Below are 22,953 nucleotides of genomic sequence, written 5' to 3'. Positions count from 1 at the left end.
ATTTTGTCCTCTCATGCACACAGAGTCTTTAACAAGAAGCCAACTGTCCCAATTGTGACTCACTGGCCTGCTTACTTGGGTTTGCCCCTCCAGTGCTTAGTCCCCCTTGATCCTTTCTTCAGCATTTTCAGATCAGGTGCCTCCATGATTCCTTCCTTCTGTTGTCCTATCTAGAAACTCCATCCCAACACTATGAGCCTTTTAGGACCAGCAGCAGAGAAAGAGTCGAGCAGCAGAAGACAGGAGACATGACCCATCTGAACAGTGCTAAGAGAGGGGACCCAGGAAGTCAGGGGAGCTGGCTCTGCCGCTTCTTCCCTGGGTGATACACGGCTGCATTTTCTCATCTTCCAAAGGAAGATGCTTAATCACATCAGCATGTCTCAATGCATGCGCTATGGAACATCAATCACGTGATGTGACTTGCTAAAGAGAATTCTGTGGCCAAGTGGACTTGAGAAACGTGACTTACATGTCGTAGTCCAGAAGAGCCCCTTCACCCATTCCATGAGCTCTGCAGGAAAGAGCCTCACTTAGCTTAGCTTCACCCTCCATTTCCAAGTTTATTTAGTCATGGAGTTTCTTCATGTAATGACTATGGAGGAGGATTCTGGGAAACAGCTGGGGCAGTGCTGCACTGGAAGCTCTCCAAAGGCAGGGCTTAAGAGGAGAATCAGCTGTCAGTGCATGAGTTGCTAAGTGACAGGTGCTTCACACACATTTTCTCATTTGATTTATGTCACTGCACAACAACCAAGAAGAGCCCCAGTGGTGCAGTGGTTAAAGTGCTCGGCTGCTAACTGAAAGCTCATTGGCTCAAACTACCAGTAAAAGATGTGGTAGTCTGCTTCCATAAAGATTACAGCCTTGCAAACCCTATGGGGCAGTTCTACTATGTCCTATAGGGTCATTATGTGTTGAAGTTGACTCAGTGGCAGTTGGGGGAGGGGAGAAGGGAAGACACAGTACACAGAGGCTATTTTCCAGTTAAGGGACCCGAGGCTTGCAGAGCTTGACAGCACCCAGATAATAAAGGGCAGAATCAGGATTCAAGTTCAGATCCACTTGGTATGGACACATGACATGGACACGTGGTAGACGTGACTCCCACCACCTTCCTGCAACCCTGCTGTGATGCTGTAGGGAGACTGGAGGACTCCTGATGTGGGAATCCACACTTCAGGCCTGACTCCTCTCTAGAAGTCTCGCCCCAAGTGCCTCCACTCGCCCCTCCGCCTGGGTGTCCTCACCTGCACAATGAAGAAACATGAATCTGTATCGAGGAGGGAATTTTAGTACAAAACAGGACAAATAAATAATGTGGAGTGATGATTGTATAAATCTGTACAGTGTGACGTAAATGGTAATTATGTCTGCCAAAAGAGATGGATAGCAGCTGCTACTGCTGCTACTGAAGTCCCTGCGGGGGAGGGGAATGCAAGGTGAGTGCGCCTGGCTGCCAACTGAAAGGTGGGCCGTTCCAGTCCTCACAGAGGCTCCTCAGAAGAAAGACCTGGTGATCAAATTCCAAAACACCAGCCACTGAGAACCCTATGGAGCCCAGTTCTACTCTGACACACATGGGTTGCCGTCAGTCAAAATCGACTAAACAGCAACTGTTTGTTTGTTGTTTGTTGTTTTACTACTTTACCCATTGCCATTGAGCCAATTCCAATTCACAGTGACCCAAGTAACAGAGTCGAACTGTCCCCCAGGGTTTCCAAGGCTGTAAATCTTTACAGGAGCAGATCCCTTCATCCTCTTCCTGTGGAGCAGCTGGTAGGTTCAAACTGCCAGCCTTTCAGTTAGCAGCTCAGTGCTTAACCACCGAGCCACCAGGGTTTCTACTACTACTACTAATAACCCCAATTGATCAAGCACTGACCATTTGCCAGGCAGAGAGCTAGGCATCTTATGTACTATTTCTATGATTATTATTATGCCTTATTATTTTAATTCCCATTTTACAGATGAGGAAACTGAGGCAAGACCACAGCTAACAAGGAATGATAGAATCATGTTACTTACTGATCATAATCACCCTCTGAGATAAGGTTTGGCCTCAATTTATCAATGAGGAACCTGAAACACAGAGCACTAGTACAGGTTAAAACTAGAATTTGAGCCTATCCCAAATCTCTGTGACACAGTAGGTTTACAAGGCGAACAAGCACCACTCTTCCACGTATCTGGCCCCAAAGCAATAGCTTATTACTTTTATGGTGTTCAGTCAGTCCTCCTAAGCTCCTCATTTCTTCTGCCCTCCACCAAGTAAAGCCACGCAGAGAGGTAGCTCATGGCTTCAGGGTTTCCATTCCACTAAGTGTCCCATCACGTTTCACACGGAGATGGCAGAGGACTGTGCATCTCATTTCATTCACTCATTCCTCACATGAATACACAGCAAGTGCTATGGACCATTCCCTCTCATACTGACGTGCCTCCAGAATCTACCACTCTTCTCACACCAGACTGACAATAACCTCTCCTTTGTCTCCACCTCCTTCTTGGATATCTTCTCTCTTTCTTTTCCATGTTAGGATTCTCAATATATCTGACAGCCTGTGAGCTCCATGAATATGGTCTGGATATCTTCAAAATACTTTGCATATACATAGAAACCAAAAAAAAAAAAAAAAAACATTGCCATGAAGTCAATTCCAACTCATGGTGCAGAGTAGAACTGGGTTTCCATAGGGTTTCCAAGCTTGGAAACAGGGTTTCCAAGGCTAGAATCTTTGTGGAAGCAGACTGCCTCATCTTTCTCCTGTGGATCAGGTGGTAGGTTCAAACCACCAACATTTTGGTTTGCAGCCATATGCCTTAACCACTGTGCTACCAGAAGTCCTTTTTCATATACATATACCAAACTCATTGTCATCAAGTCAATTCCAACTCATAGCAACCCCTACTAGGTGTCCAAGGCTGTGAACCTTTACCAAAGCAGATTGCCTCATCTTTCTTCTGCAGAGAAGCTCTTAATATCCAACCACTGACCTTTTGGTTAGCAGCCAAATGCCTTAACCACTATGCCAGCAAAACTCCTCCTGCATATACATATAGCTGCTCTATAAATATTGAGAAAAATCAATCAATTAACCAATGAACTTCCATGCACCCAAAAGAAGGGACAGGTTACTTCTGCAGACTTTTCTATAAAGTTCTCAGTTGATAGGATGACTGTGTCTCTTTCTATCTAACTAAAATGACTCTTTTTTCAGAAACCTGAGTATTAAGAGACTAGATCCACTTATTTCACCACAAATCAGGAAAAAAAAAAAAAAAAAGCCATAAAATTGATTCTGACTCAGCAAGTCCCATCTGGTTTCCAAGGCTGTAAATCTTTACAGAAATAGATTGTCCCATCTTCCTTCCATGGACCAGCTGGTGGGTTTGAAATGCTGACCTTCTAGTTAACAGTATAATGCCTTATCTACTACTCCAGAGCTCCTGACTACAAATATAGAGGGAATATTCATTCTTAAAAGAACCAACAAATTGTCATTCTATCCTGCCTTCTCTGTCACTGTTCCGTCATCATGCTGGGCCCTGTGTGTGGATTTTCTTAGGCTGTCTCAATAGGAGGCTCAGTAGTTGTCACGTTGATCATTGTTCCAAATAAGGAAACCATAGGAAATGTATAGATTTCATAAATCCATAATTTCTATAAACTTATTTCATAGTTTATAGAAATCTAGGGTGATATTTAGGCAGTACTCAGCTGGAAATAAATGTAGGATTAATGGCATCTGGGAGAAAGGAAGCTATAAGCTGAGACTCATAGAACAAGGTGATGGGTCCCAATCGCCTGACTTTGCACGTAGCAGTGAAAGTCAGCACCTGGACTTGCAGTGGTTAGGGATGTCTTCAAAGCCACCCAGCTGGTCAGCCTCTGAGTCAAGACTGAAACCTGTTGCTGCTTTCCATTTCAAAACACCTTCAAAAAAGAAGTGAGTTTGGTATGCTCAAGTTTAGGCTGAAAATGACACTTCATATCCAGTTCCTTCGAGCCTGCATGTGTGAGAAAAACTTTAGAAGTTTTAAAGCAACATGGCGTTTGAATACAGCTCTCATTAGGCTTATGTAACTAATATTTGTCAGGACTGCCCACATGCTTTGGAGATAGAAGTACTACTCCGTCCATGAAGCTGTCAGTATCTGTATAATTTTTAAAGTGCTGTGGAGCAGAGCACTGCGTATTTGTTTAAAAGCGTCTTCACAAACGCAGATCAGGGCTGTAGTTTCCATATTGTTCTCTTCTATCGCTAAGGGGGAGAAAGAACAAACAACACAGGTGTTCAGAGGTGGAATTTTAGGGCTAAATGGCCAACTGCAATCAGGTGACATTCTCTCTTCTGTGTGCAAAAATATTGGTTGGCATGAAGGCAGGATTTTTTACATACAAGCCTCAAGCTGCAAGTCTACAATATGAAATTGTCACCAAAGTTTTCTCAGCGGTCACCATTGTCAACCATGTCTTCTTTATCCTTTTCCACTACCCAACTATTCTAGAAAACTTTTCAGTGAAATGCCAGGGAATAACCAAAGAGACATCGATTGCTTCCTGGGGGTCAGGTGTCATTGTTAGCTGCATCAAATTGGCCCTTGACTCATGGTGCTCCCATACACAGTGACCCATAGTATTTTCTTTGGCTGATCTTCAGTAGATCACCAGGCTTCTCTTCCTAGTCTGTCTCAGTCTGGGGGTTCCGCTGAAAGCCATTCAGCATCAGATCCACACATAACTTTCACTGACAGACTGGTGGTGGCTGCGTAAGAGGGGTGCTGGCTGGGAACGGAAATCGCGTCTCCCTCACAGGAAGCGGAACTCTATCACTTCCTATTCAAGTTCATGTTTAAAGGTTTCTTTTTTTCTATCTTTTTATTTTAAGACAACGGTAAGGGGAGAGGAGAAGGATGAGGGAACAGGGTTGAAGGAGACTTCCCAAAAAGGCAAAATAACAATAAGTGAAATGATGGCTTGCTGGAAAGAAAATGAAAAACTGTTTCATACATTAAAGGGATATTTTCAACACAGCAGTGAGCTGAACTTCACTTGGTGGAAGGCAGATGAGAACACAGTGTTCCTCTGGAGTGAGGAAAGGGGTGTGGGTGGTGAAAAACTCGCTGGATGCTCTGTGGAGGAAGCAGAGAATAAATGCCCCATAGCGATAAAGGTACTCCAACTCCTGCCTAACGGGTATGATTAATTCTGCATCACACTCAATTTGTGAAAAGAGCTCTTGAAAAAAATTAGGACAGTTTGCTTGTGCAAACTGTCAGAATGATGAATGAAATGGGTGTGTGTGACTGGGGAGGGAGGGGGCAGATTGCTGACATAAATATATTGGCTTATGCATTAGTTCTCCCTAATATCACAGCCACGTAGACTGAACTGGGAGAACTGCCAGCTGGGAGATTTGGTCCATTTTCTTAGCTGCATATGCAATCTTCAGACTACAATAAAATAGATGAGAGAAAAACTGAGATAATCTAATTTCTTCATAAATTGTCTTCCTTCATCAGTTCAATAATATACAACCATGATAATGGGTGTTTATGGAATGTCCCATGCAAAATGGCCTTTGGGTTCTTAACCTAATATAATAAGCAGATAATTCAAATAAAAAGACAGCATGGGCCAGTGGGAACAAGGGAAAGTGGCCAAGAAAGACAAAAATCCATACTCTACTTAAATATATTAATAAAACAAAGGAAGGTCTGTTCTCTTCTCTAATGAATGAAAAATGCATTTAATTTAATCTGTTTAGCTTGAGAAATTATTTACTTTCACCTTCCCTCGCTCTGGAGCTCCAGCCACTCCTGGAATTGATCATCTGTTCGCACCACCGGGAGGGGTGTAATAAATCGAGCTGGGGAGCAGCGGGCCATGCTCACTGCTCAGAAGATGCGTGTGCTCCTCATCTTTCATCTTAAAAAAAAGCAACCCAAACAAGATGCCATGGAGTCCATCCTGACTTATGGCAACCTCACCTGTGTCCGAGTGGAATGATGGACTGCAGGGTTTTCTTTGCTGTAATCTTTATGAAGGAGATCTCTAGGTCTCTTTTCTGGGGTACCTCTGAATGGACTCAAGCCATCAACCTCTTGGTGAGTAGTCAAGCACTTAACCATTCATATTATCGAGAGACTCTTCAGAACACTTCAATACTCCATTAAACAAACAAACAAAAACCCACTGCCATCAAGTCGGTTCTGACTCATAGAAATTCTTTGGGTTTTCAAGGCAGTAATTTTTTTGTTTTTTTTAATTGTGATTTGGGTGAAAGTTTCCAGAGCAAATTCATTTTCCATACAGCAGCTCACGTACACTTTGTCTCATGACATTGACTGCAATTTCCCATAATGCAACAGTTCCCCTCCCACTTCCTTCCCATAGCTACCTCTTTCCTATGTCCTCCTTCCATGCACTCCTGACCCCCAAGCTATCTCTCTGTGCATACACGGCCCTTCTATTCTCCCATGATTGATCTGTCCAAGGAGTGTATCTACCTAGTGTAATGTTCACCTCATACGCCTGTCTTTTGTTTGGCTGGAAGCCACAGGTGTGGGTTCAATTTCAGACCTGTAGGGCAGCTAGAGGCCATAGTCTAAGTGGTTCCACCAGGCTCTATCAGACCAGTAAACCTGGTCCTTTTTTTTTGAATGATGATGATTTTGAGTTTTGTTCTACATTGTTCTCCCACTCCATCCAGGATCTCCTACATAGATCCCCCTCCAAGTGGTTGACAGTGATAGCTGGGCACCATCTAGTTCTTCTGGTCTCATAGTCGTATAGGCTGAGGATCTCATGGTGTACCAGTCATCAAAGTGGTGAATCTTTATGGAAGTAGACTGCCTGATCTTCCTTCCACAGAGCAGCTAGTGGGTTTGAACCTCAAATTTCTGGCTAGCAGTCAAATTCCTTAGGCACTGGGCCATCAGAGCTCCTAATTAATCCTTATCATTAGGCCTTACCATTGTCCTGTGGGGAGGTGACCAGTATCAATATGTTTAATATCTGAGTGCAATTTCTTTGTAAAAGATTAAAATACATGAACAGTCCCCTCATTCACCTCACTTTCCCACACCAAGCACCACTATTACTTTATTTTGGGGCTTACCATTAAACAGTCGCATGCATGTCTCATTCCATTCTTTTCTCGTGTAATTACATACACAGACTCACTTACACATGCATGCAGGGCATGTTACCTTTTACAAAAATCTGGTTGTGTGAGTAGGTAGATGGATCTGTCATCTGTTTTTGCTTTCTATTCTAACACGGCTTGGGGAACTTTTAGTGTCAATAGATGATGATCTACTTCACTTTATGTAGTGCCTTGAGTATCCCGCAGTGTGGATATCTCACAATTTATTAAAGCATTCTACTATTAATGAATATTTCAGTTGTCTGTCAAGTACTATGAACTGTAATTAGAACAAATAGATGCACAAAAAAATGCCAGTTCTCAGCACAGGGCAAAGTAGCAGTACAGTCATGAAAGAACTAACATTAACGATAATGGTTTTAAAAAGTCTTAAAGACTGAAAATGATTGACAAGATGAGTCCCAGTCTTACTATGGTTAATCAGGAAAACAACTTTATAATTTTATCTCTTTAAAAGGAGACCTAACTAGAGGTGGGAACCAATTAGGGAGTTTTTTCAATAAGAAGAAATATTTGCTTGAAATGATGTTTGTCTCTTGTATTCACCCAAGAATATCTTGACAACAAAAGCAACAGAACAAAAACCAGAAGAGTAACACTGTTGTTGTTAGTTGCTGTGGGAGTCAGCTCCAAGTCATGGGCACCTTATGTGTATAAATGAAACAGTGCTCAACCCCACACCACCGCCATGATCATCGGTAGGTGTGCACCCATTGTTACAGCTATTGTGTCAATCCGTAGTCTTCGCTGGACCATCATTGACTTGACCAAACATGATATTCTTTTCTAGCAATTGATTATACCTGATGGTATACCCAAAGCAAGCCAGTCAAAGTCTTTCCATTATCACTTCTAAGAAGCATTCTTGTATTTCTGCTAAGATGGATTTGTTTGTTCTTTGGGCAGTCCATGGCACATTCAGTACTCTTGGTGAATGCCACTGTTCAAATGCATCAGCTTCTCTTCAGCCTTCCTTTCTCACTGTCCAGGTTTTGCAAGCATATGGGGTGATTGAAAACATGGCTCGGGTCATGCTCACCTGACTCACCACAGGTAGCATGTACTGAGGATGTACTATATTGTCTAAACATCAGCCTCAGTCTTTATTTTTTCAGAGAGAAAAGTTTTCCTTAAGAATAAAATATGAATAATTCCTTCTAAGGAAATTCTCCATCACCCTGCAGGTTTTGGTGATGCTACTTTGAACTTCTATCAGTTCTCTCTTTGTACAGCATGGGGAACAGATAGATGTATGCAGCCCAGGAGGAGACAATCACAGTGCTATCCACTGGCTCCTGGGTAGTAAAGGTAGCCCCCTGGTGCCCTAGAAACAGCCTTCTTGTGTGTTTAGCCCATTGGAGCCCTGTGGTGCACATTAGCTAATGAGTCAATCCCTTTTTAAGAAGTATGTTTTTGTGATCAAAGTTGAGGTTCTAAGGCTGCGGCTGGAGAAGTCTGGTTTCAACTCTACTTGATAACCACTATCTTGTAGTCCATGAGTGACTGGTGGGAACACACCACCAAGTAAGACACATGTCTCCTTTTGCTTTCTAAACTAACCCTAGTGTATTCATAATGTATCATTCTGTAAGCTCCTCCAAGTGACAATGAGGATAATAAGAACAGTCAGTACCTCCTAAGCACTTAATATGTCTGTGAGACATTGTGCTACATGCTTCCATAAACTACAGCCTTTCATCTTCATAACAATACAATGAGTAGTTGTTCTGTGTTTATTGCCATTTTACGTATGCAGTAAGCTAGGCACCAGTTAAATAACTTGTTCCCAAGTTACACAGCTCACAGATGGTAAAGCCAGGAACCTATTACTCAAGAGCTCCCCATCTTTAATTATTATGCTATACCAAGTCCTAAACCTGCATCTTTATGTGCAATTTCTCTCTTCAGAGGGGTTCGATGTCATAAATAAATGAAAAGATGATAAACAGATGAGAGAGGGAGAGGGAAAGAAGAAGGGAGGGAGGGAAGGCTGGGTGGGTAGGTGGGTGGATGGATGGATGGTTAGATGGGTGGGTAGATGGGTGGATGGGTGGATGGGTGGATGGATGGATGTATGGATAGTTGTTGTTGTTAGCTGTACTCTAATTAGCTCCTACTTGTGGCAACCCCATGCACAACAAAAGCAGCACTGCCTGGTCCTGCACCACCCTTATGATCAGTTTCAGATCAGATTGTTATGATCTCTAGGGTTTCATTGGCTGATTTTTGAAAGCAGGTCTCCAGGCCTTTCTCCCTAAGACATTTCAGCCTGGAAGCTCCACTGAACCCTGTTCATCATCAGAGCAACCCACAAGCCTCCACTCATCTACCACTGAACCACCAGCACTCACTAGATAGATAGATAGATGACTGGGCAGGCAGGTAGGTAGATCAATAGATTGAGTCAGTGATTTGGGATCTAAAGAAATCCAGTTGCATGTATGGATGTGTTGTCTGCCACTGTATGCCTAGCCATGACATAGCATGGGCTTCTGAGAGAATACTTGAAAGCACCCAATTTTTAAATGGAGAGTCTCTGAACTCTGGAAGTAAAATAAATTGGTAGCTCTTCCAGTTTCATTTTCTAGAACTGTTCACCAAAAAGTAGCACAGGTCTATCCTGGTAAGGAGCTCCAGTAGTGTTATGGCTAAGGGGCTGCTAACCAAAAGTTGGCAGTTTGAACCCACCAGCTGCTCAGAAGAAAGATGAGGACATCTACTTCCATAAAGATTTACAGCCTTGGATTCTATAGAGTTGCTATGAGTCAGAATGGACTTGATGGCAAGTGGGTTTGGATCCTACTGGTACCAAATCACTTTCACATGGTCCATGTGAGCTACTGTGGAATTTGTGAAGACAATTCTGAGCTGCAGGGAATCTGAGAAGAAATGGAGTGCACCCACACCCCTGTCAGCCCAGACTCAGCCCCTCGGTGAATGGATGCAGCTGGGCTTGACCCAGTGGTCAGCAGCAAGAAACAACAAGCTAGTGACAGCAACTGCTGGACCACACACTCACCGACCCCACTCCCACTCATTACACAGCCCCAAACTGGTCTCCCAAACCCTCTATGAATTTCCTCTGCCCAAAAGAATGTGTGGTACGGACCCTGAAGGAGAAGTAACTTCCTCACTATGAAAGTTCAGAACTTTTGTAATTGTTCTGAGGATGAGTTCAGTTTAATAGAACCTTTTGAAGTAACCTGAAGATTTTTGGCCTCGGATATCAGCTACAGAATTGTAAAACATTTGACTGATTTTAGGGTTGTTTTATTTTTGGAGATTGGAGATGGGGGTTGCATGTTGGAGAAGACAGATCACAGAGTTGTAGCCTATTGTTAGAAACATTTGTTCCTCCACTGATGAGGGCAATCCTACTGGACAAAATGCAGAGGGGAGACCCTCCTGTCTCTTCCCAGTGGATATTCCCCACAATTAGAGAGATGAAAGGAACTCTTTTCTTCTGTTCAAAATCTACTTTCTTCTTTTTCTGCCTGAAGCACTTCCACTGAGCCTATTCATTTTCCCTCCATTGCTTCTTGCTCTGCAGATACTAAGTGTCACCTATAAGTCAGTGATAGAGGAAAACACACAGAGCCATTACAAGGAAGCAAAAAATAGAAAAGATGACAACCCTAGAAACACTGGAAGGTACTTCACAAGAAAGTAAGGCCAAGAGTGACTTCTGTTTGAAAGGCTAAGGATTAGTGGGTGGTGGAAGCTAAGATCTGGGCATTTTTCAGGTGAGGATGATTGGGACTGGGTTTGAAATTGAGAGTAAATAAAAAAAAAGAAAAAGTTTTGGTTTATTATTCATATATAAATATATTTTAAATATGCTCCTTAAAGAATAGGAAGTAATATAAATCAAATTACATTTGTTCTCTATCAAATGCCACCATTAATACTCTTGGAAAAAACAAGCTACACGCCAAGAGCAGGAAGGGGTGGGGTAGGGGGTGCATAGGTGAATATTGCTTTAAGTTCAGTGTTTTCCCATTTCTGCAAGGAGCAAAGCAAGCTAAAGTGAGGGCTAAGGTTTTCTAGAAGAACAAACAAATCTGTCTTGGAAGAAGTACAGCCAGAATGCTCCTTGGGAGCAAGGATGGTGAGACTTTGGGCATGCTATTAGGAGGGACCAATCCCTGGAGAAGGACACCATGCTTGGTAAAGTAGAGGGTCCGTGAAAAAGGGGAAGACCCTCAATGAGATGGACGGACACAGCAGCTGTGATGATGGACTCAAGCATAGCATGGACTGTGAAGGTGGTCCCGGACCCAGCAGCGTTTCGTTCTGTTGTACCTGGAGTTTCAGTGAGTCAGAACCAACTTGATCGCACCTAGCAACAAGGTTTTCTGAAAATTAGACACTGAAAAGAAAGGAGATAGCAGAATTGATCACCTACATAGGATATAAAATCAGCTCCTCGACTGGTGTCTTTTCTCCCACCCGTGTCCCTTATGTTGCCCAGTCTGTATTCAAAATACCAGCCAGAGTGATGCTTCTGAAACATACCTAAGATCATGTCCCTCCTCTGCTCGGAGTAAAAGTCAACATTCCCATGAGGCCCCCAAAGCCCCACAGCACCCGCACGGCCCCGTCCTCCCTCTGATCCCATCTCCTGTGGCTCTGAGGGCTCCACCCACACCCATCTCCTTACTCTTTCTTGAGACGTCCTTTCTTAGGGCCTCTTGCATCCCATTCCTTCCATCTGCACAGCTCTTCCTCTGACCATCTCATTCCTTCACCCCCTCCAGGTCTTTTCCCAGTGTCCCCTTCTCCACAAGTCCCCCTTGGCCCTTCTTCTTCATATTAAAGCCCTTCCCAGCCTGCCTGAGTTTTCTCCACCACACTTATCATCATGTGACATATTCATATTTACTTATTTGTTTATCATCTTTCTTCTCCCTTTAAAATGCAGACTCCATGAGGACAGGTATCTTTTGTCTTTTATCACAGTCACAAGGAGCCCTGGTGGCACAGTGATTAGGTGCTTGCCTTGTGACCGAAAAACCGCACCATGGGAGAAAGATGTAGCAATGTGCTTCTGTAAAAATTGAAAGCCTTGGGAAAGCTGTACAGATTTACAACTTCTGCAAATATTTGCAATTCAGCTCCGTCTTGAAGAGTCTCTATGAGTCACAATCAACCCAACACCAATGGGTTTGATTTTTTGGTTTGGTTGTAATCCCAGAGGACTCCCTGGGTGGCACAAATGGTTAAGCGCTTGGCTAGTAACCAAAAGACTGATTATTCAATTGCATGCAGAGGCTTCTGGGAAGAAAGGCCTGGTCATCTGTTTCCCAAAGATCACAGCCACTGAAAACCTACAGAGCACAGTTCCACTCAGACACACGTGAGTCAGAGTCAACTTGACAGCAACTGGTTTGCTTGTTGGGTTTTATAGTTTCAGAGCTTAGAACAGTCCTTGACATACAGTAGGCATCTAATACCTATTTTCTGAATCAATGAAGGAATGGATAAGCATGACCACGTCTATACTCCCAGTGGACAGCTCACGGGCCATTCTCCAGAGGGGACCGCTGGCTCAGTCAACACCAGGGGTCTGCTGCCTGGAGGCACTAGCCATTGGTAATCTCCAGGAGGCATGAGAGTCAGGGAGACAGAGATGCTCCTTTTGGGGAGTAATCATGCTTAGGGACTGAGGGACCATTTGTCCTGGAATTGACATCAAAATGTCTCTCCAAGCAGCAGCTTCCAACAGACACACAGCCTCTAATTCTTAAGAGAAAAGAGCTTGTCCTCACTGGATTTTCTCCTCCTGACTTTGAGTATTATAAATTCCTGCAGAAACCTGAACAGAATAGGTAAGATGTTTCCCCTTGAAATGCATTCTGTGATTTTTGTGCCTCATGAATTTGGTCCGTTAATTAAGTCTCATCTGTAATGTTTACGGTGTGGTTATGAGCTTGCAGGCAGGCTGGCAGGGAGGGGAGGGAAGAGAATGGTGACCGACCATCGGAAGTGATATTTCCTGGTGGGGATATACCAAGGCAGACCCTGGCACGTAGACCAGCCCCTACATGCCAGTTGTGGTCGAGTCGCCTGTGACTCCTGGTGCCTTCATGGGTGTCAGAGTAGAACTGTGCTCCAAAGCGTTTTCAGTGGCTGATTGTTTAGAAGGACATGTTCACGTCTTTCTTCCAAGGTACCTCTAGGCCGACTCGAACTTCCAACCTTTTGGTTAGCAGCTGAGCGTGTTAAGTATTTGCACCACCCTGAGGCTCCATAGAGCCCTCCATATAGTTATTGTTAGCCCATCAAGGCATCTCTTTGGAGAGAGGGTGTGGGAGAGAGTGTGGGCAGCAAACGGCCAGAGTGTGAGAAAAGTTGGGAGGATGAATAGGTCTACGTCCTATGGTTTCCTCCAGACCATCTCAAAGTCAGCAGGATATGAGTCCCAAAGTTTAACAAATCCAAACTACTACTTGTCTCATGCTGTTTGCTAAACACAGAATCCCTGCCTCCACTTTAAAGAGAAAGGGAGTCTTGCCAGACATCATTTCCTTATAGCAGTCGACACACAGGCACAGCCATCACCCACCAGCTTTCTTGGGCACTGATACATCCGGCTGACAGGAGCTTTCTGGCCTCAGAGGCTGGATTCTGCAATTAACATAATCTCCACTCCCCAGAGGTCCTGACTGCTGAAGTGGATTACTGCACAAGCCTTCGGGGGTCTCTGGAGAGCAGAGTTCAAATCCTGAGCTTAGGTCATAAGTAAAGATGAAGGGGGTTGGTCTCACGGTTTAACCCCCTTTGAGACCAGAGAAAGGCACAGCTAGTTATGATTATTAATCTTGTTCCGAGGAAGCTCAGCCAGCAATGTGGCTAATTGATCCTCATCCAGAGAAACTGGCAACAGCCCACAGGCTGCCGACGCTGAATTCACTCTGGGCTCTTTCAAACACAACATGAATTTTTTTTCCAAAAGAAATCACAGTGTGACTGTTTGTTCCCTGGCAGAGAGAAGCATGTTATTTTGCAGAAGTGCCCGTTTGGGCTCCAACAATTTAAATGGAGATAAACTAGTCTGTGATTATCAGCACATTATGAAAAGAGGGAGTGATCGGTTGTCTCACCTTCTCTCTTGACAGGTGTACTTTTACTGGATTTGCCGGGACGCAAGGGCTTTTGAGTGGTTTGCTGATCTCTTACTCTTGCTGGAAACACAAATGAGTGAGAGTGGGAAAGCTCACTTCCTGAATTATCGTATATTTCTTACTGGCTGGGATGAAAATCAGGTATTGATAAGACTCTGAGAAGGAGCCATGTTACCTAACTCATCTAATAATAGAGCAAAGAGAAAAGGAATCATTTCAATAATGAGCTATATAGTTATTTAGTCGTGTGAAAGAATTATTATATGTTCTTAAAAAGGAAAGGAGGATATAATAAAACCAGATTAGAAAGAGCTATTCAAATCGTAGCAATAAAAGAACCTCCAGTTAACTTGCCAAGGAATAGAAGATAAAGAGTCTGCTTAATGGACGATGATCCCAAATTTGGAAATCCAAGATAAGTTATATCCAAAGTTGCATTTGTCATTTTAAGAGCAGCATCAAGCAAACATTATTGATTGGCTGTATCATCTTGCTGAACTCCTGATTCCAGTCCTCTGCTAGGAGCTGTTCAGAGTTAAATAGAAAAAGTTCCTCAGTGTTTATATTCAAAATTGAGTATTGTAAAGGATGTGAGTTTCCACAGAAAATAATGATCATGGATACATGGTTTAGATACGGATCTTTAAATCTTTTTTTCTTTATAAAAGAGGCCCTCTAAATTGTGTCCATGCATTTTTATTTACCTAAGATCAAGGTGATCTTATGTCATGGCAGGTGTTCTGCAGTGCACTGTATTCATCAAATACTAAAGGTTTGTTGTTGTTGTTTCCCATCGAGTCGGCCCCGACTCATGGCGATCCCTCCTTGGGTTTCTGAGGCAGTATCACTACAGAAGTAGGAATGCCCAACCTTCCTTCCGAGGAGTGGCTGGTGGGTTTGAACCGCCAGCCTTCTGGTGAGCAGTCAAGTGCCTTAGGCACTATGCTACCAGAGCTCCTACTAAAGGTTTAGTTTACCAAAAATAACATAGACCAAAACAGAGCACCATGTATTTCAGTGTTGATAATAGTGATTGATGAGTATTATATTTTACTCCTTTTTTAACTCCTCAAGCATGAGAGTTAGCAATGAAGTGACCTCTGTGCTGTGGGATGAATATTCTAATCAGCACTCGGCAGCAGCTACTATTGATACTTAGGAGATAAGTGTGGTCTGTTAAGGAGATTGGCATTGATCATTAAATTTGCAAATGAATACTCACACTCAGGCTTGGACTTGGTTTCTCTCTCTCTCTTCTCTCTCTGTCTCCCTTCCTCTCTCCCTCCCTCCCTCCCTCTCCACCCCCCTTTCTCACTGACCCTATAAAACATCACTGTAATTTGAATCTGTGTTTCTGCAAATGAATAAGACTTGAAACTCTGTAGCTAAACAAATTTTTATGGTCTTATTTGCAGTCTTCCTTAAATATGTTATTCCTCTGGGATAATTTGAAATATAGGTTTCTTGGGAAGTAGGCTTGAAACATCTTAATGAATTTAATAGTGTTAATTATGTTTTCCAAACAAACATTTTCTTTACTCAAATGCAATTTTTGACTAATGATCTATTTGGTGAAGGACAGACATAGCCCTTGTCTTTTGCTTGCTGGTGCCATGTTTGTTCTTCTGCTTCTAAAGTGAATTGATCCTGTGTCTATGCAGCCATTCCTAGTCCTTTGGGAGTTGTGAGATGGGCTTGGTTTAATTTTGTGACAACATAAACCTACCTGCAAGAAGGGCATGTTGGCTGCATTGTCTGACCTCCTCTAACTTCACAAGGGACAGAAGCATCAGCCCAAGACTGATTCCTATGAGGCAGAGGTCAGACATGCCTCTACCCTCCATGCTTTCTACCTATACTGACACCAACTGGCCTTCCCACAGCATTCTTCTCATGGGGTTTGATAACTCATTGCAATGGCCACGCAGAACTCACAGATAATACTCAAGATCAGGAGTTTATTAGGGAAGTAATAGGCTACAGTTCAGGTTCAGGAATGTTCAGGATACAATTTTTCTATCAGAAAAATCAGCAATGCCCGCTAGCACATCTCTCTTTGGCCCTTGGCCTCTCAGCCTGGCCTCTGCCCTGCTCAGGCAAGAGTTACAGAGTTCTTCTAGTTCTGCCTATAGATGCAACCCACTCCACTCGCAAGCCTCTTGACCAAAGGCTCTCAGTTTTCTTGCTCTATGGGCCAGCAAGCCCACTATCTCTCATGCAATCTCTTGGTTCTACTGCCTCTGCTCCCGCCCCTCTCTCTGCTGTCTTTCTGCCAATGAGGTCTGGTGCAGGAGTGTTCCACTCCTGGTTTTTCTTGATGGCAGTGAGAGCCTCCTTTTCTGCCTCCACAATGGCTCATTTTAAGCCTAAAGAATGGCAAAGCTGACCAATCCCCATGGTAGGGTTCCATACACCTTATTTGCACAATCCCACCTCCACAAGAATACCATGTCCTTTATTTACATGATTAACAAATTATCCAATCCCTTAGATTGGCCAAAAGCACCTCACATTTGCATAGTCCCGCCCAGTCCTCTGGTGGAAATCATAAAGACAATGGCTAGACGAGATATACCAACTAATTCACTACACCACACAACCCCATCCTACCTCTGCCTTTTCAAAATCACACTACAAAATATGCTTTTATTTCCTGACTACAAGTCAATTGAAATAAATGTGGTCTTAAAATTTTGCCATGACATATTGGAAATACTTTAAACTCCCAAATTTCAGACAGGATATCACCCATCTAAGCATTTAAGGAAAAGAATAATTGGTGCATTCTGTCAGTAAGGAATCAAAGACTGTTATAGAAATAGCCAATTGTTCATCTGAATTTGACAATCTCAAAGTGGCAGAATGACAAGAACAGAAGGAACAGATGGAAGAGGTAGTGTGGAGGGCAAATCAACAGGCTTTACAGAGTAATTGAACATTGGACTGAGAAATATGGAACAAATATAATTCCAAACGTTTGAGCATTTGTGATCGGTAGATCAAAAATACCACTCGCATAAGTAGGGAAGGCCCTTTTTCTACTAAATAAATGGCCAAACATCTTAGCAAGAAATGTAAACCCTTCCCAACCTTTCCCAACTCACTTGTTCTACCCTACCAGCCACCATGTTCTAAACTATGTCCTCCCATCACACCATGCACTTCTATACTTCCTTGTGTTTACTTTCTTTTTCAACTACAGAAGGATCATGATCTCATTCATAGGATTGTGGTTGTACACATGGCTTTCCCCTCCATTAGATTACCACTTTGTCACCAAGGAGAGATATCATTTGTTTCTTTTTTGTACCACTTAGTTCATAGTACACTGCCTGCTTACAGTAGTCACTCAAGAATTGTTCCTGGAAATAAACTGAAGTCATGACTAATTTGAGAACTAAGATGATTCAATTTTAGTTATGATAATCAATTTGACATAACAGTAAGATTTCTACACTAAATATGTCATGGGGTGTTCATGGTGCATGATTATACTCAAACAGGAAGATGAGAGCTTGGAAGAAAAAGAATGTTTGGATTCACCTTTTCAGCTTATGCTAATTGGTGCCATGAAAACAGAAGGTCTTTGAGGAGTAGAGGCCAAATGAGTGAATCGAGACTAGAAGCTTGGAAAACAGCTGTATTTTGAGACAGGAAGATGTGATAGGGAAAAAAAAAAAAAATCTGTTTCCTCCTTCAATCAAAAGTATTAGAGAGTAGCAAAAAAAAGCCACAGTCACCAGAAGAAAGGAAATAAATATTAGAGCTAAAGTCAATGAAACTGGAAAAGAACAGAAAGTATCAATAAGACTAGAAATTGCTTCTTTGAGAACCAAAACCCAAACTCATTGCCACTGAGTCGATTCAACTCATAGCAACCCCTTCTTGGGTTTCCGAGGCGGTAAATCTTTACAGAAGTAGATTGCCCAGTCTTCCTTCTGAGGAGTGGCTGGTGGGTTTGAACTGCCAGCCTTCTGGTTAGCAGTCAAATTTGGTTAGGTCTTATGTACTATACCACCAGCATTCCCAATAAAATGACAAATCAAATTGACAAAGGAAAAGAATGAAAAAATGCAAATAACCAAAATAGGAAATGATGGGTGGCATTACAACAGAACCAATTGAGATAAAAAGGATAATAACAGAATATTATGAAAAACTGTACTCCAACAAACTTGAAAACCTAAAATAAATGGACGAATTTCTAGAAAAACACTACCTACCTAAACCAGCACAGACCAAAGTTGAACATTTGAACAGATATATAACAGGAAAAGAGATGTAAAAGATCATTTAAAAAAAAGAAAAAAAACCTCCCAACATAAAAAGCCCCAGCCCAGACAGCTTCTGGAGGCATAACGCCTAAGGCATTTGACTGCTAACGAGATGGCTGGCGGTTCAAACCCACCAGCTACTCCTCAGAAGGAAGTTTAGACAATTTACTTCCATAGAGATATTGTCTCGAAACCCAAGGAGGGGTCGCCATGAGTTGGATCCGACTCATTAGCAGTGAGTTTGTTTGTTTGTTTTTTCCAGACAGCTTCACTGAATAATCCTACTAACATTCCGAGAAGAATTGACCCCAATTCTACTCAAACAACACCAGAACGTAACAAAGGAAGGAGTACACCCTAATTCATTCTATAAAGTCAGAGTTCTTTCTATGAACCCTGACACCAAAGTCAGGCAAAGATACCACTATAAAAGAAAGTTATAGACCAATATTCCTCATGAATATAGATGCAAAAATTCTCAACAAAATCTTAGCCAATAGATTCCAACACTATATCAAATAATAATAATAATAATAATTATATATCATGACCAAATGAGTCATACCAGTATGCAAAGATGGTTCAATATTAGAAAATCAATCAACATAATTCACCATGTAAATAAAACAAAGGAAAAACCCACATGATTATATCAAACAATGCAGAAAAGGCATTTGATAAAACCCAACACCTTTTCCTAATAAAAACTCTCAGCACAATGGGAATAGAAGGAAGTTCCTCACCACAATTAAGGGGCTGTATACAAAACCAACAGGCAACATTACTTTCAATGGAGAGAGACTGAAAGCATTTCCCTTAAAAATGGGAATGAGACAAGGATGCCCTTTATCTATACGTCTATTCAATATTGTTCTGGAAGTCCTAGCTAGAACCGTAGGGCAAGATGGGGAAACAAAGGGCACCCAAATTGGTAAGGAAGAAGTAAAACTATCCTTATTTGAAAAGACATGATCCTATACATAGAAAATGCCAGAGATTCCACAAGAAAGTTACTGGAATTAATAGAAGGCTTCAGCAAAGTGGTGGGGTACAAGATCAACATACAAAATTCATATATAATAGAGCACATAGGGACACAGCTATGGAAACTTCTTAGACATAATCAAACACCACATGGGACTGACCTACTGGCTTGAAGGCTAAGGATTATAGACTCAGGAAACATCTAGATCAATTGGCATAATGTAGTACATAAAGACAGTGTTTCACAACCTAGTTTGATGAGTAGTATCTGGGGTTTTAAAAGCTTGCAAGCAGCCATCTAAGATACAACTTTTGGTCTCTTCCCACCTGAAGCAAAGGAGAGGGAAGGAAACAAAAGATTCAAGGAAACAGTCCAAAAGACTAACAGCTTATGTGAACCACAGCCTCCTGTAGGCTGAGATCAGAAGGACTGGATGGTGTCTGGCTACCACTACTGACTGTCCTTAACAGAGATACAGTAGAAGGTCTCAGTCAAAATGGGAGAAAATAGAGAAGAAAACTCAAATTCGTTAAAAAAAAAAAAAAATCATAAAAAAGACCAGACTTAGTGGTCTGATAGACTGGGCAATCTACCATAGATATACCGCCTCTGATAGAGACTGGTAGAACCCCCAAGACTGTTGCCCAAAGTCACCCTTCTAACATGGAACTGAAGCCACTTCTGGAGGCCACCTCTCAATCAATAGATAGACTGGTCTATAAAATAAACAATAACACCCATGAGGAATGTGCTCAGAAAATCAACTGTACAAGATGAGAAGGGCAACATTTGTCCAAAAACAAAGATGAGAAGTCAAGAAAGGGCAGAGAAACCAAAAAAAATGGAAACAGAGAAGCCAGGGTAGAAACACAGAGAATGCTGACACATTGTCGAGATTGCAATCAATGTTACAGAACAATTCACGTATGAATCATTGAATGGAAAACTAATTTACTGTGTAAAGTTTCACCTAAAAAAAGCACAATAAAATGTTCAAAAAAATAAAGAAATTTCAGAAATAACTAGAGGGAGCTCTGGTAGCATAGTGGCTAAAGCACTTGACTGCTAACCAGAAGGCTGGCAGTTCAAACCCACCAGCCACTCCTCGGAAGGAAGGTTGGGCAATCCTACTTCCGTAGTGATACTGCCTCGGAAACCCAAAGAGGGGTCGCTATGAGTCGGGGCCGACTCAACGGCACATAACAACAACAACAACAAATAGAAGCAGCAGGATTTTATAACACAAATAGAATCAAGAAGCAATGTTGAGCATCTGATAGAGAAGCCAAGGAGAATGGGGCCTGAGAGGGCCATTAGATTTGGTAATTAGTCCAAAGTGAGTTGACTAGTGCCCTTGTCTGTGCATTCTTCCTCTCCCCATGGCTGAAAACAGCATCAATCCATCCTTATATTGAGCAAAGGATGCTTGGATGCAACACTGCCAGTCTAATATGCAGGCTGCCACAACTCTGACTGCAAGTTCCGGTCCTGATACATAGTTTCTGTCAATTTCCAAGCCTCAGTCTCACCTCCCACCTCAGTTCTTATTCCTGAACCTGGGTCTCTTACTTGTGCTTCCGTCTCTCTCCTCATCACCTGGCTGAAGAGGAGGACCGTGCCCTCCTCCTTTTGCTCACCAACAGTAGCCCTGCTATCTAGACTCAGGGTTGCCTGAGGGCAACTTCCATGTGGCCTGGATTTTTGCGATTCCAGTCTTCCGTGGGGTACTGGGCTACAAGGGCACCCCCATTCCTTTCTGCAGAGCCTCCCTGACCCTGGCTGCTTTCCTAGACTGGAGAAAAGGCTAGTTATGTAGGCCAAACTTGCAGCAGGAACTGGAACAGCAGTTTGATCAAGCAGAGTTGTCAAACAAACCAGTAAAGAGCAAAAGGAGTCAGGCTGAGAGAACACTGAGCACCAAGGTGTAAAACCCACGAGCTCAAGAGCGGTTGCCGGATCTAGGGATCAGCTCAGGGCACAGGAAGGTAAGAAGCCAGGTGGATGTGAGTCTAACAGGGGCTGGAACAGATGACAGAACTTAAAAAATATCATTAGGGTTTGGTGTGCTAAGGCTGTTACTTACTACCCACTGGTGATGTGATGCCTGGGTGCATTTGCTGAATTCAGAGAACAAAGCTCCAGCCACATCTCTTGCTGCGCTCTAAGCCCCATGTTTGGTCTGTCAGATGAAACGTCCTCCCAACGCTGCAACCAGACAAGACACTGTACCACTGCAATCCCGTAGCCAAGTCAGATGGGGAGATTCAGCTTCTCTCTTTAATCTGGCAATGCCCTTCTCGAATCCCCAAGATTTAATCTTAAGTGAGTAGAGACAGCAAGTGGAGATTAATTTGGAGAAGTTTGGCAAAAAATAAAGGAAGTCATTTAGTACTTGATTTTCCTTAACCATATTTACTGTATTATGTGCATTGTTTATATATATATATATATATATATATATATATATTTTTTTTTTTTTTTTCCCTAGGCTGTGTAAGATACTTTACACCAATAGGGCCCAAGGCAGGATACAAAGATACATAAGATATGATCTATGCCTTAAAATGCAGAATCTGTGATATCTGACGATGACAATAAGCTTTTCCAGCCTCTTAAAAACATCTTTGCATTAGACCAACCTACAAATGAGTATAATTACTTCATCCTTTATTGAGTAGTAGGTGCTCATTTTTTCCCAAAATGTCATCTAATTCTACAATTTTTACTTTAGGCTATTCACATAGCATTACATTGGGACGAAAATACTGATGTGATTACAGGCTTAAAGCAAAAAACATTCTATGGAAGACCCAACTGGAACAACGAGTTCAGACAGATAGCCTACAATCACCCCAGGTAAGGAGAGCTTTTTCCTCTCCCCACCCTGAGACTCTGAGAAATGAAGGCTTCTGCTGAAACAGAAGCTCTTGGGCCCTCGCCGGCTAATCTGCAGTACTAGACCTCTTGCTTAGAGATAAAACATCTACCTTAGAAAAGACGTTCATCGGCTATTTCAGGAACCACAAACCACTTGACTGCCTTTCAACTTCTGACAATTATTGATTAAGTTGAAAATTTTCAAACTTAACCTAAATTTCAAGATGGTATTTCTTAAACTACATGTAACTTCAAGAAATCTTTCAGAGACACAGTTGAACTCTAATTACCCAACTAGAGAATTCACTTGTGTCCAACTATAAACTGTAGGTAGCCTGTCTAGCAAAAGCAGACAGGAAATGTCTACTACCAAGCAGGGCTTTAGGGTGGTGGCTGAGAACTCAGGATCTGGAGCCCAAGTGCCTGGGTATAAGTCCTGGCTCTGCCATTACTGATGGTTGTTGACCTTGGACAGGTTACTTAATCTTTTGCTGACTCAGTTTCCTCCTCTGTAAAATGCA

At 42.4% G+C, this 22,953-nt stretch overlaps 1 protein-coding gene across 1 annotated transcript in view; it reads left to right on the top strand.

The window, feature by feature from the left end:
* The window catches only part of NOX3 (NADPH oxidase 3), a 74,597-nt gene that overhangs the window by 36,345 nt on the left and 15,299 nt on the right, over window positions 1-22,953 (top strand). The window contains exons 11-12 of the mRNA XM_007957700.1: window positions 14,291-14,437; window positions 22,287-22,411. Coding sequence (XP_007955891.1) covers window positions 14,291-14,437; window positions 22,287-22,411 — 272 coding nt within the window. The remainder of the gene's footprint in view (window positions 1-14,290; window positions 14,438-22,286; window positions 22,412-22,953) is intronic.

The sequence above is a fragment of the Orycteropus afer genome, unplaced genomic scaffold, assembly GCF_000298275.1.
Source record: "Orycteropus afer afer isolate SDZICR_OR568_19922 unplaced genomic scaffold, OryAfe1.0 scaffold00781, whole genome shotgun sequence".
In the NCBI taxonomy this organism is placed as follows: Eukaryota; Metazoa; Chordata; class Mammalia; order Tubulidentata; family Orycteropodidae; genus Orycteropus; species Orycteropus afer.
Note: the sequence above shows the minus strand (reverse complement) of the source record. Positions and strands in the feature narration are given on the sequence as shown.